The following is a 13,169-nucleotide window of genomic DNA, read 5'->3' as shown; positions in this document are numbered from 1 at the left end:
TGGTCCAAGTGATGCATTTTACAGATGGAGAAACTGAGGCCAAGAGTCAGAAAGCAACTTACCTAAATTTAAACCAATTAAAGTAATAGAATCATGATTCAAATTCAAGGTTCTTTGATTGACGTTCTAGGACATCCCAGGAGTTCATTCAACAAGAAACCTCTCTTCTCATTTAAGCTCTGCCAGTAACTAGAGGGATGCCACGATGGCAGAAAAGCGGGGTACTTTCTAGACGTGTGACTCTGTACCTCAGTTTTCTCATCCATAAAATGTCTGTACTAATAGTTGCTTTGCCTACCTTACTTTACCTACTATTCTGAGGAAAATGCTTTGTAAACCATATGGTGATATGGACATAAGAACAAGGGTAATGATCGAAGGGCCTGCCCAACCCTAGTGATTTCAGTTCTGACATTCTATACTCCAAGTCTGATCTAATTCTGCCATTCTTTGGTTTAAGGTGCCTTCAGTTTCTAAAAGTCTGTATTTCATTTTCTAACATTCTATATTCTAAAATTACTTCCAGTTCTAAGTCCTTTGATGTCTATGATTTCCTGAGGACTAGCCTATACCAAAGTAACCTGATTTTGTAAGCACAGAATGGCAAAATTATTTTGAATATGACCTTTGTTTTTTTTATTTAAGTGACACAAACTCCCTACTGATGACTTTGTTTTTGTGGAAGTGAGTAATGGAATCATCTTCGTGATGTAAAGGGGAAAATTCATTTTAAACTGTAATGTATTTTAAACGGCAATGCTCCTCGGTAATGGATTACAAAGAGTCAGACATGACTGAACATTAACAACAAAGGCCCTTTCAGCATGAAGGTAGAATTAAAGATTAAATTACATTAAAGATACTTCTAGTTCTGGCTCTATAATGAAGTATCTGAGTGATCTCCAGAAAGTCAAAACTTTCCTGAGCACCAGTTTCCTCCTTATCTATATCATAAGAAGATGAGATGGCTTAGTTCTGAGATCCCTTCAGTTCTATGTGTTTTTAGGAATAGATCATGATTTGAAATACATCCCATCATTGTCCTAAGCCTAAGGAATGATCCATCAATTCCTTTGAGTCTGCAAAGGCTTTTGGTCTTTAACCCTGATTTAAATGCAACTATCCCAGTGGGGAAAGGTCATGCACTAAGCCAAGCTTCAGTTATCAATGAATATCTTAATAGGTATTAGTAGCAATGAGATACTAGGGGAGAGAGTTTCAGGTCTATGGGGAAATGAGAGGATTGAAAGGGGAACAAGGAAGGAAGAAAAGGATTTCATGGGGAAGGAGCAAAGAAAACTTCACAGTTTTTTTCTGCAGCTATTTCTGACCTTGAGAGTAAATCAAGGACTGGTGATGGCAACAGCCCCTTCTCCAGCTCATTTTACAGATGAAGAAAATGAGGCAAACCATTGAGTAATTGGCCAGAGTCATACAGTTACTAAGTATCTGAGGCCAGATTTGAACCCAGGAAGATGAGTCTTCCTGCATCCATACTCAACCCTCTATCTCAGAGGTGCAGAGCCTCAGACCTTGAGGCCACATTTGGCCCTCTAGGTCTTCAAGCGCAGCCCTTTGACTGAATCCAAACTTGACTGAATCCAAACTAAAGAGGCACATGTGGCTTCAAGGTCACAGGTTCCTCAACCCCTGCTCTATCAATATACCACATAGCTGCCCAAGTCCAGTTGTTCTGAGCACTTTGTCTGCAGTAACTTCAGTGATGCTTCCTTTCCACAGATTAAAGGTTGGAAGAATGTATCCTGCCTACATTCTGGGCCTGATTGTGGCTGTATTCTGTGTCACTGGGCTGTGTTTCCCCAACCCAGAGAAAGCTCCAATCCTGGAGGGGCAACCTGGTAGGATGAATTCAGAATTTCCACCACCATACTCTGACAATGTCGAGTTTACATTACTTCTATACAAGAAGCTTATTTTAGAACACAGCAAGGAGAATATCCTTTTCTCTCCCCTGAGTATATCAAATGCCTCTGCTCTGCTGTCTCTGGGGGCCAGAGGAACCACCCAGACTCAGATCCTAGAGGGTCTGAGATTCAACTTGACAGAGACCCCAGAGGCTGAAATCCACAGAGGCTTTCAGCAACTCATAAGCTCAGTCAATGTCTCCAACAACACGGTCCAACTAAGCACAGGCAATGCCTTGTTTATTGACCAAAGTTTGCAATTGCTGGACAAGTTCCAGGAAGACAGCAAGTCTCTATATTGAACAGAAGTTTTCCCTGTTAACTTCCAGAACTCTGATTTGGCAACACAGCACATCAATGATTATGTCAAGAAGCAAACCCAAGGGAAAATTGTGGAACTGTTCGACAGTTTTGATGAAGACACGCTAATGATTCTTGTGAATTACATATTCTTTAATGGCAAGAATTGTGGGTTCATTTGGGTGGATTATTGTATTCTCAAGGGGAAAATTTTTTTTCTAAGACTGTTAGGCCCATGACCTCATATCTTTTCTTACAGGCAAGCCCCTGGGTTTGTTCCATTGGAGCCTCCTACCAGTTTCTTGCTTGCACCATCTTCCCTCTTGGCCTAGGGTGCTCATGATCAAAACTCCCGGATTTAGAGTTACAGGACCTGGGTTTGAATCTCTCAATGGCTCTTGACTAGTCACTTCCCCCATTGAGTCTGGTATTGTTGATGTTGTTGTTTTTGTAAATTAAGGAAGCAGAACTGCATAAAGCTCTCAGCGTTAGGATCAATTTGGAAAAAAAAAGTAAAGAGGATGTAGTCTTCTCCCCACTTCTGCTTTAAGCCTTCACAATTGACATAGAGTGATTTTTGCAGATTTTTATTTTATTTTTTGTTGTTACTGTAACCATGGGATCATAGAACATTTAAGCTGGGGCAGTCCTTATAGACAGGCCATCTACATAGACTCAGTAAAGTCCATAACAGTCCTTGTCCTCAAGAAACTTAGCTTGGAATGGAGGAAATAACATGATAAAAACAAAACACACACACACACGCACAAAACAAAAAAAGCTATGTGAATAAAAGATTTATACAGAATAAATGAAAGGTGAGCTGAGAATTTCATCAATAGCTGGGATAACTGAGAAAGGCTTCCTGGAGAAGGCAGTATTTGAGCTGAATTTTGGAGGAAACCAGGGAAACTAAAAGAAGGAGGTGAGGAATGAGAATATTTTAGGCACGGGGGTAACCCAGTACAAAGACAAGGATGGAAATGGGCAATAAGACGTTAAACAAGAAACAGCAAGAAGGCCAGTAGAGATGGACTGTAGGGTACAGAAAAGGGAGTAACTTGTAAGAAGACTAGAAAGGAAGGAAGGACCAGGTCATGGGAAGCTTTACATGCTAAATGTAGGACTTGGATTTGATCTTCGGTGTAATTCAAAAGTGGTCATGAGAATGGATGAAGAGGATTTTTGTAAGGCATCAAGTTGTGTGTTAGTTCTGGTACTTGATACAAACATACAAGGACTTAATCTTTCTTAGTTTCCTCTTCCTTGATGGATTGAACTCCTCTTCAGACCTTCTCCTCCTGGGCAGTTGGCTCAGTCCCATTTGGGTTGGGTTTTGGATCTTGCTCTAGGTTTCCATCAAATTTAGTCTCCATTAGGTAAGGCTAATCTGTGTTGCCAACCTACATTAAAAGTGTTAGGAGACCACAATTCTGTCAAGACATCTTTTTTCTTTCTCTTCCACTTTCTTAAGAGTAGACTTCCTGGTATTCAGGTTATTTGCAAAATGTTTGAAGTCATCTTCCTCAACCTTAAACCTCTATGATATGAGCCCACAGAAGTGTTTTTATCCCTGTGCAGGAAGACCATCACTATCCAGATTAAAAAAAAATTCCTCTTCTTTACTCCAGTCCCTTAAAATTGTCTTGTCAAAAACAACTTAGTTGCTTAGAACAACTGGTTCTGCCCTATAGGTGAAGTTTGGGCTTCTCTGCTTTTTACCTCAAGATGAAATCAGGACAACCTTCTCTCTTGAGTTATATGGCCAAAACACATGAAGCCTGGACCACAATGATCACTTTCCATTAACCAATGGTGCTTCCAATAAAAGACCCAGTAGATAATCTTTCCAATTCAAAATGCATCCCACTAACTTTCTGTTCCCCTGGTTTACAGCTTCCTGGAAACATTGAGATGATTGGCCATTGTTACTTCACATTTATTTACTTTCCTGGTAATAACTATAACTTACAATTACATAAAATTTAAATTATTCAATACATTTTTCTCACTATCATGGCATAACATAAATCCCACTTCTGGATTAAGGTTCTAGGCATAGTAATCCTCTTTGGTACAGATAAAAACACACCCATACTTCTTGATTCTATACAACTCTTGTTCAAGTCTATCCATAGACCTTCCATAAAGGAGTCAACCTATGGGCTAATGGCTTTTTTTCAATGGCTATGTTGTGACTATTAGAGCAGCACTTGGCTTTTTCTCTATTAATCCTCCCTCTTACAACATGACAAGCTCATTTCTCTTTCTGGTAGTGCATACACTCATTCATATATTTTATGTCCTGTCTCAGGTGGGACACCTGAAATAGTGCCTCTTTGGGAAATGATTGTCCATTATTTACATATGTTATCATCAGTAGGATATGAGTGGGGCTTAAGAGATGTGTTTTAAGGCCAAAGAATGGCTTTGGATCATTGGAAGCATGGAAGAATTTCCCAAACGTGATCCAATAATATCTTCTATTCAATCCTGTTTCTAGCTTTTTGTCTACCTATAGCATCTGCTCAAGGTATATGTATAGATATGTGAATATTATGACCTTTTTCCTTACAGCTTGAGATTTTAGTGACCCATTTATTATCACAATTAGATTCAGATCTCCTTACACGAATTCCAACAGTCTTTCTTTATACCATACCTCTGATCTTCAATTATTCCTCCTTGGGGTTTTCTAGAAGCTCGATTCATAAAAGATAAATATTTTACCATTAGTAAATACTGCCAATTCTTCACCAATAAAGGGTAGGGTCCAGCACCATTAGCCAGCTATACAATTTTGCAAACCAATTGTAAGGCCAATGTGCTTTCTTCAGTTAGTTGTTAGAATTTGGGGATGGAAAAAATGGACCACATCCAGATAGGAAGAATTGTTTTCTTTCTCAACTTAACCAATTATAGCTTGTGTTACCTAGATTAGTTTAATTCCAAGATTGCTCATGGTACAGCTAGAGCAGCATCCATCAGCATTTCTTAAGCATCTACTCAGTCCTAGGAACTATAGATGCTAGCATACAAAGGGAACAGTTACTGTTCTCAAAGACCTTACATTCAATTGAAGAAGATAGCATGGACACATCCCTTGTTGAGCATGGGAGCTTGGAAGTAGCTCATTTTGAGAAGTAGCTCAGTTGAGACCCAGACAATGTTAGAATTAGCAAGGGCTTCAGTTATAGAATGTAACATTTTCAAATTGGAAGAGACGTTAGAGCCATAGGATGTAGAATGTTACAATTTAGAACCTATGTTACTGCTGTAAGGATTATTATACTCTTTCTATTCCATTATATTCTTATAATCATAGAAAATGAAATGTTAGTAGTAGAAGAAATCAATCAGTCTATCCAAAAGCATTTATCAAGGTCACTTATTATATTGTACTCCAGGCGCTTAAATTCTTTCAGGGACAACAAAAAGAATTTGAAGAAATGAATGAGTAAGTAAATTATTATATATATATGAAAATACATGCAAAATAAATAGAAGATAATCATAGGAGGTGATGCTGGCAACTAGAGGGATCAGAAATTTCCTCATGCAGGAGGCAGTACTTGAATCGAGTTTTTAAAGGAAGCTAGAGATTCTAAGATTCAGAAGTGACGAGGGAGTATATTCCAAGAATGAGTTAGTTCATCAGAGAGATGAAACTAAAAATCTCTCTTGACTTCCACACCCCAAACTGTGCCTCTATTTTCAGGCTAGTTCATGTCACCCAAACTTTCCTTTTCTCCTCTTTTGTCAGAGAGTGCTTGCCCCAACTCTTCCTCTTCTCATCCACATTTCCTTCCCTGCTTGGCCCAGCTCACATCTATCATTGTTCTCTCATTACTTCTCCTTCCCCCTAGCCATGGACGTCTAGGTGTTTTTTCATAAACTTTCTGCTGCCACCAATCTGCTACTTTCATGGTGTGGGCTGCACAGTATGGACTGGTTGGAAGAAACCTTCCGAAAAGAAAAGAGCCAGGATCTTGGATTTAGGAGACTTGGGATGTCATCTCTGACTCACTGTGTGGTTCTAAGCCTTTTGTTTGACTTTTCCATGTCTTCATTTCCTCATCTGTAAAATGAGGATAATAACTGTTTTAATTGTGCGTCTTCTCCATCGTGGATCATGTATCCCTAGAATGGCTAATGCATCTCAGGGAAAGAGTATGATTTCTGACTCCCTTGATTTGATCAGTCAAGTTCTACATTTATCTCTACTCTATTCATCTCCAGACCATTCCTCAATGTTGTGATTAGATTCATGTCCCCTTTGTAAAAATTAAATGCCATTGTTGTAGTATTTATCAGATCCCCACAGCCACAGTCAGCCTCCAAATGAACCTGCACATTCCCTGATGTCCATGTGACAGCTGTAGCCCTCTGTTTCCCAAAGTGCTGAAGTTCTAGGACTTGTGGGTGAATGAACTGCAGAAGTAGCATCTCTTTCTGCCAATCTGATTCATCAGTATGTAGGTGTGGAAATGTATTCCTTGGCTCAATTCCAATGCTTAAGACTCATATCAACCCAGAAAGTGAGGTAGATTGAGAATGAGGGATGAGAATGAACAGAGAGAGACTCATAATTCTAATTTCTATTGTTATATATTATATATATTATATATAATATGAAGTATTAGACTAATACTCTTTATAACATTTAAAGTCCTTCACAATTTGTTCCCTTCCCACCTTTCCAGTCTTCTTACATGTGACTCCCCTTCCTATACTCTAAAATCCAGCTAATCTGGCTTACTTGGTGTTCCTCACCCAGGATACTCCTCCTAACTGAAGCCTGTGCACTGGTTTATTCCCCATGCCTGTACTGCTCTCCTTCCTCACCTCTTACCTCCTGGCTTCTCTGACTTTCATTGAGACCCACCTTCTGAACCTTCAAATTCCCCCTTCTATAAGAGGCCCTCCCAGGCTCTGCAGCTGCTTGTACCTTCCCTTCTGAGATTACCATCCATCTAGTCATATAATCAGATGTGCTGTACTTTGTCCTTGACATTGTGATGTCATTTTGTCCTCTTCAAGTCTAAAGGATAATGAATGTACAACTTGTAGACTTAGTTATTTCCATGTTGTTCACCATATTAGAATGTGAAGTCTTTGAAGACAATGACTATTCTTATCACCCTTTTTATCTCCAGTACTTCACAGGGTACTTGGCAGTAAGAGCTTAAATGATCCCTGACTTATTAGTGATGATAATAGTTTCCACTTTACAATAGACTTTATGATAGAAAGCAGGGCCATTGGGGTTAAATGACTTGTTCAAGGTCACATGGCTAGTAAGTGTTAAGTGTCTGAGTGTGGATTTGAACTCAGGTCCTCCTGACTCCAGGGCTGATGATCTATTCACTGTGCCACCTAGCCACACTCCCCCAATGCTTTTCTTGCCATCAATAGAATATCTTCTGTAAAAAGAAGTTAAGCAAATCTAGCAAATGAGTACATTGGCCATGAGTAACAGAATGTGCCTCATGCCAGTCTCCAATGCCACCAGCTTCCTGAAGAGAGGAAGGATGCCTGCTTTGCTGTCAATGTTCTAAAGCCATGATTGGTTACTTTATCAATCAGATTTCAAAAAGTCCACTAAGGTCATTCTGCTTTCCTAGGATAGGATTTTCCATGGAGGTCTCCTTCTTTCAGTAGGGTTCTTGCCGGCTGCATGGCCAGCAATTGTTCTGACAGGAGGGAGGTTGCTTTGGTAGGATTGCCCCAGCCACAAAAGCCAACCTGTCCTGTCAGGCTGCTTCAGATCAGCCCTTTAGAGGTCTCCAGCTCTTTAGTCTTTACTATAGCTTAGAGATAACAATTTAGTCAATCTCAGAGATCCAGCAAACACTGTGCCCACAGAATTGCCAAAGACTCCAGTTATGGCTAAACCTTTTTTTTTCTATAAAGTGATGTCAGGGACAGTGTTGGTGGTAGCAAAGGGATTTTCAAGGATTGGGGAAATAACATAGCTAACATTCATAGAGTAATTTGGATCTATTAGTTCTACTGATGCTAACAAATGTCTGTCTTAAAGAGGCAGGATGGGGATTGTCTTCCTGCATTTCCCATTAAGGAGAAATGCCTTGCTCACTCACATGGTTGTGAAGTGGTGGTTTATGGACTCATAGCCAGGTCATATTAATGATCTTCCATTTAAGCTCACTGTTTTCCAAAAGCATCCTGGACGAGGATGGGGGTGTGTAGCGGCAAGCACCCCAAGCACGTCCTCAGGGTTTGCCGCCACCACAGGTTCTTGGATCTGCTTTGTTAAAGGAAAGCAACTCAAAATGGGTTAACAAGCTTACTTTAATCAGTCAGACATATATCGTTTACCTTGTTCAGGAGAAAAGGTCAGCACCCTGAACCTCAAAGTATACAGGCATAATTATCAAGACAGAAACATCAAGTAGACAGATTTCCAAACTGTCCAACCATTACATCCATACCCAGTCAACAACTGGGTTTCCACATTCTGGGTTTTTCAAAGCCGGGGGACTCTCAACAACGGCTTCCCAGAATTCAGATCAAATCACAGAACACTTCTCAAAGTGAGTCCCAAAACAAAGCTACACATCAGGGCTTATATAGCCTTCTCCTGGCTCAGAGAATGTAACAACCTTATTGACTCACTGGCCAATCAAGAAGTATCTACTGAAAAACAAGCCTCCCCCACCCCAGGCTTCAGGTACACATTAGCCTAGGGGCAGGGAAGATCTTTAAAATTTACATTCTTATTACAGGGTGCTGGTTTACAGAGCATTGAACTTGGAAGCACAGGCTAATTGGAGAATTGAAAAATTGGAAGGAGACTTAGATCTCTTAGAGTTCATAAGTTCATGAATGTTCTCTGCACAACAGTCAGAACAAGTAATCAAGTGTCTAACTATGATAGTGAGTTCACTACCTCCCAAAGTAGCTCATTACACTATGGTATGTCTGATCATCAGAAAGATACTGTTGTTGTCGTTACTTCACGAAAATCAAGTTTTATAATTTCCATCCATTGACTCTAGTTTTGGTCTCCAGTTGCTTAAATTCTTTCTACCTCAATTTCCTCATTTATAAAATGGGAATAATATTAGCACCTACATCACAGAGTTTTTGTAAGAATTAAATGACAGAATATTTGTAAAGTGCCTCGCATGTAGTAGATGCTTTTTCACTTATTCTCCTTATCTTAGAGCCACTTATCTTTCTGGTTCAATTCCAGTTCTGATTCTCATATTCTACCTATAGTCTCATCTCCATTCTTTTCTCTGCACATCCTGTTACTTAATTTCATTCAGCTGACTGACCTATAATTGATGTGATCTCTGACAAAATGGACCAGGTTTTCTAAAATGAAAGAGATGGACTAGATGGCTTCTTGCTCCAAATTTATGACCATTTTCTTCAGTGTTTCTATGTTCTACAGAAGGGCAGCATGGGCAAAAGGAAAGAATACTAGATTTCTAGACAGAGAATTGAGGTTTAAAACCTGGCTCTGCACTTGAATGCATTGTTGAGCTTGGAAAAGTCATTTAACCACTGTGAGACTCATCTTCCTCATCAGTAAAAAGATGGGTCTGTACTAAAGTCATTCTAGGGCTCCTTCTGTCCCTAAATCTATGATCCCATGGCCCTTTGGTCCAGGATTTGGGGGGGGTTGCCTTTTTTCTTATTTCTTGTCTAAATTTCCTCTGTCTCATGTCAACAAGAACTGTGGAGCAGGAAAAATGATGCAATGAGGAAAAGGGAGGGAGTGATTTAAATGATTTTTTTAGGATCTTAGGTTAAAAAAGTTTTTGTGGATCTACAATATAGAGCAAGGATTCTTAGCCTGACGTTCAGAGTCCTTGGAGAGATTTCAAGGGTTTCATAAAATTGGATGAAAAAAAGTACATTATTTTTATTAATTTCTAGTTGAATTTTATCATTTTCTGAAATTGTAAAAGTAGATAATAAAATATTATTCAGTCTTCACTGGGTTTTTTCCAAAGGAATCCGTGACAGAAAAAAACAGGTCAAGAGCCCCTGGTTTAGAGATATCCAGGTTACCTTGCCTTGTCTGCAAATATTACTATAAAATGGCCCTTGTGTATAATATTTTCCTTTATTTTTTCATCTCTCTCTCAAGCTATGTGGCAAAAAACATTTAATTCATTTTACACTCCAAAGGGTAAGTTTTTTGTGAGTAAAGACCAAACTGTTGAAATTCCCATGATGCAGCAAGATGAATTTTTTACCGGTGTTTTCCAAGACGAAGAGCTTTTCTGCACAGTTGTAGAGCTGAAGTACATAGGTGATGCTACAGCACTTTTTATTCTTCCTGATGAAAATAAAATGAAGAATGCTGAAGATACTCTCAGCCCAGAAGTACTGAAAAAGTGGAAAAATTCACTCCAAATGAGGTAATTATCCACTGTTGATAATCTCCAAGGTAGAATATAGTTTTACTATCAGTCATTCTGTATTATAATCTGTGTTCTAATGTCCTTTCCATCCCTAACGACTCCATTATTTTCTAACATCCTCCTTTACTGTAAATACCATAACAGCCCTCAGTAAAATCTTAAGAAGTAATAAATCTAGGTGTTTTTCTGTTTGTTTTTGCACCTCTTATATACCCCGGGCCTGATTGTCCCCAGTTAAGGCATTGTCTGAAAACTGACTTGTGTCTTTCCAATTCTTTTTTTTATAAGTAAAAAGACAATATAGACTTTTGAGCTAGAAAGAACCTTAGAGGTCATCAAACATATTCATTTTACAGATGCATAAACTGAGGCTCAAAAACCAAAATGACTTAACCAAAGTACAACTACCAGAGATTCAAACCGATTACAAATTCAGAAGTCTTTCTGACATACTGCTGCATTAAAAAGGAACCTAAGTCACGTCATTGGGAGATGGGCAATAGGTCTGATAAACAACCCCACAAATGTATAAAATGTTAATGTTTGCAAAATGCTTCCTCCTGACAACCGAGAGGTAGATAGTATTTCCCTCATTTATAGATAAGAAGTTGTTCCAGGTCACTCAGCAATTCTGTGTCAGAATCTGGAATACATCCCAAGTCTCCAATCAATCTAGGGCTCTTTCTACTTCACCATGAAGTTGAACTGTGGCTTTTTCTGGAGAGTGAGATCAATTCTTGCCTCCCATCCTAGGACTATTTATGGTTTTTTTTAAATTTTTTTAAATTAATTTGTTTGTTTCCTTTTAGTTTACAGGATTCAATTCCACAATTCCTTGAGTTTCACATTTTGTCCCCCTCCTTCCCCTTTCCCCCATTGCGGCATATAGTCAAGTAAAGGATCTATAAATATTTTCACATTATACATTAGTCAGGTTATAAAGACGGAATGTATCAGATGGAATGAAAAATGGTAAAGAGGACATAAAACCAAACAAGAAAAGGAAAAAGATCAGTAGTTTGCTTCCATATGGATATAAACTCAGTTCTTTCTAGTTCTTTCTCTGGATGCACACATTTCTCTCAATCATGAGTCTTTTAGGATTGACTTATATCATTACATTGCTGAGAAGAGTCCAGTCTATCAAAGTTGGTCATCACACATACACTATGTATGGCTTTACTAGACTCTTAGAAACCAAAAAATATTCCCAAGACCCAGAGTGAGGAAATGAACTCATCAATAGCTCAGTTGTACATCTATTACCACAACAAATTAAAAAATAAATCAGTTTTATTTGATTCAATTTAATTAATTCTTTCAGTGCAATTCAATTGGCAGTAGCAGAGCAGAGAATGGTCATAAGATCTTTGTTCTAATTCTAGATCAGCTACTGCTGGGATGACTTCACTGTCACTTTTTTCTGGACTTATTTAACAAAAACCAGTGGGTTTGACTAGATAGATGGGTCTCTAAAATTTCTTTCAACTCAGACATTCTAAATTTTTCAATTCACAAAAGGCCTGGTAAGCACCTACTATGTGTGGCATTTGGGGAGCAGGGGGTTAGGAGATACAAATATAATCTTTAGATTAAAAACACACAGATTTTTACTTGTCTTTTCTTCTCAATGAGGACCAATGAAGTTAGAAGGGTGATGTTTTGATTTGTAAGTGAATTGGATTTAAATGACCTATGCCCCATCCTCGCTCTCCCTCCCAAGTCCTCTGAGTCCAGTGGTAAGACACAGGAGGACTGGAGATGACCTCAGCTGCAATGAGAGACTTTGGCCTTTTTGAGCTAAGGTCTTTCCCATGTCTTAGTTTGTCTGAGTCAACACTCATTAAGTGATTTAAGGGTACATAAGCAATGAGGCAAAAGATGGCCTTAGTTTTTCCACTTCAAAAATCAAACTGGGAGGGGAAGACTCTTAAAGTTTCTGACCAAAACAAAAACAATAACTATTTGCACTCCTTCTGAACCACCAAATCCTAAATGAAGACCAAGTGAGTCTTGGGCTGGGACCTAGGATTGGCCAATCAGTGAGAGCCAAAGTGATTTGGGTTTAAGTTATTTTCATTGGGTTTAAGTAGTTTCATTTGAATCCCAATGGCTTTATCAAAGCGTAGCTTTCCAGAGCTCTATGTCAAGAAAACATAAATGAAGCTACATGGGACAAAAGAGTTAATTGTCCCAGGTTTTTTTTAAATGACAGAATAAAAAAAAGTAGGGAGGAGGAAAAAAATTTAACCACCAAACCCCAATATACCTTTCAAGGCTTCAGGAATCAAAATTTATATTCTTTAGGGAAAAAAACCCAAAAGAAAAGCTATGGGTACCTAGGTGGACAGAAAGAAGGGAGAGAGGGAGGAAGGGAGAAAAAAAGATAAGAAAGAAGGAAGGAAGGAAGGAAGGAAGGAAGGAAGGAAGGAAGGAAGGAAGGAAGGAAGGAAGGAAGGAAGGAAGGAAGGAAGGAAGGAAGGAAGGAAGGAACGAAAGATGGAAGGACAGAAGGAAGGAACGAAGAAAGGAAGGAAGGAATGAA

General features: G+C 38.9%; 1 protein-coding gene across 1 annotated transcript in view; it reads left to right on the top strand.

Moving 5' to 3' along the window:
- The first annotated feature begins 882 nt into the window (after positions 1–882).
- LOC138174073 (alpha-1-antichymotrypsin-like) overlaps positions 883–13,169 on the top strand; it is a 20,632-nt gene continuing 8,345 nt past the window's right edge. The window contains 3 exon segments of the mRNA XM_069104221.1: positions 883–972; positions 1,748–2,384; positions 10,348–10,621. Coding sequence (XP_068960322.1) covers positions 883–972; positions 1,748–2,384; positions 10,348–10,621 — 1,001 coding nt within the window.

Source organism: Petaurus breviceps, unplaced genomic scaffold (genome assembly GCF_028583685.1).
Source record: "Petaurus breviceps papuanus isolate PSGF00001 unplaced genomic scaffold, PetGlider_PUasm1.0 685, whole genome shotgun sequence".
NCBI classification, from domain to species: Eukaryota; Metazoa; Chordata; class Mammalia; order Diprotodontia; family Petauridae; genus Petaurus; species Petaurus breviceps.
The sequence above is the reverse complement of the archived record's forward strand: the minus strand, read 5'-3'. Positions and strand labels throughout refer to the sequence as shown.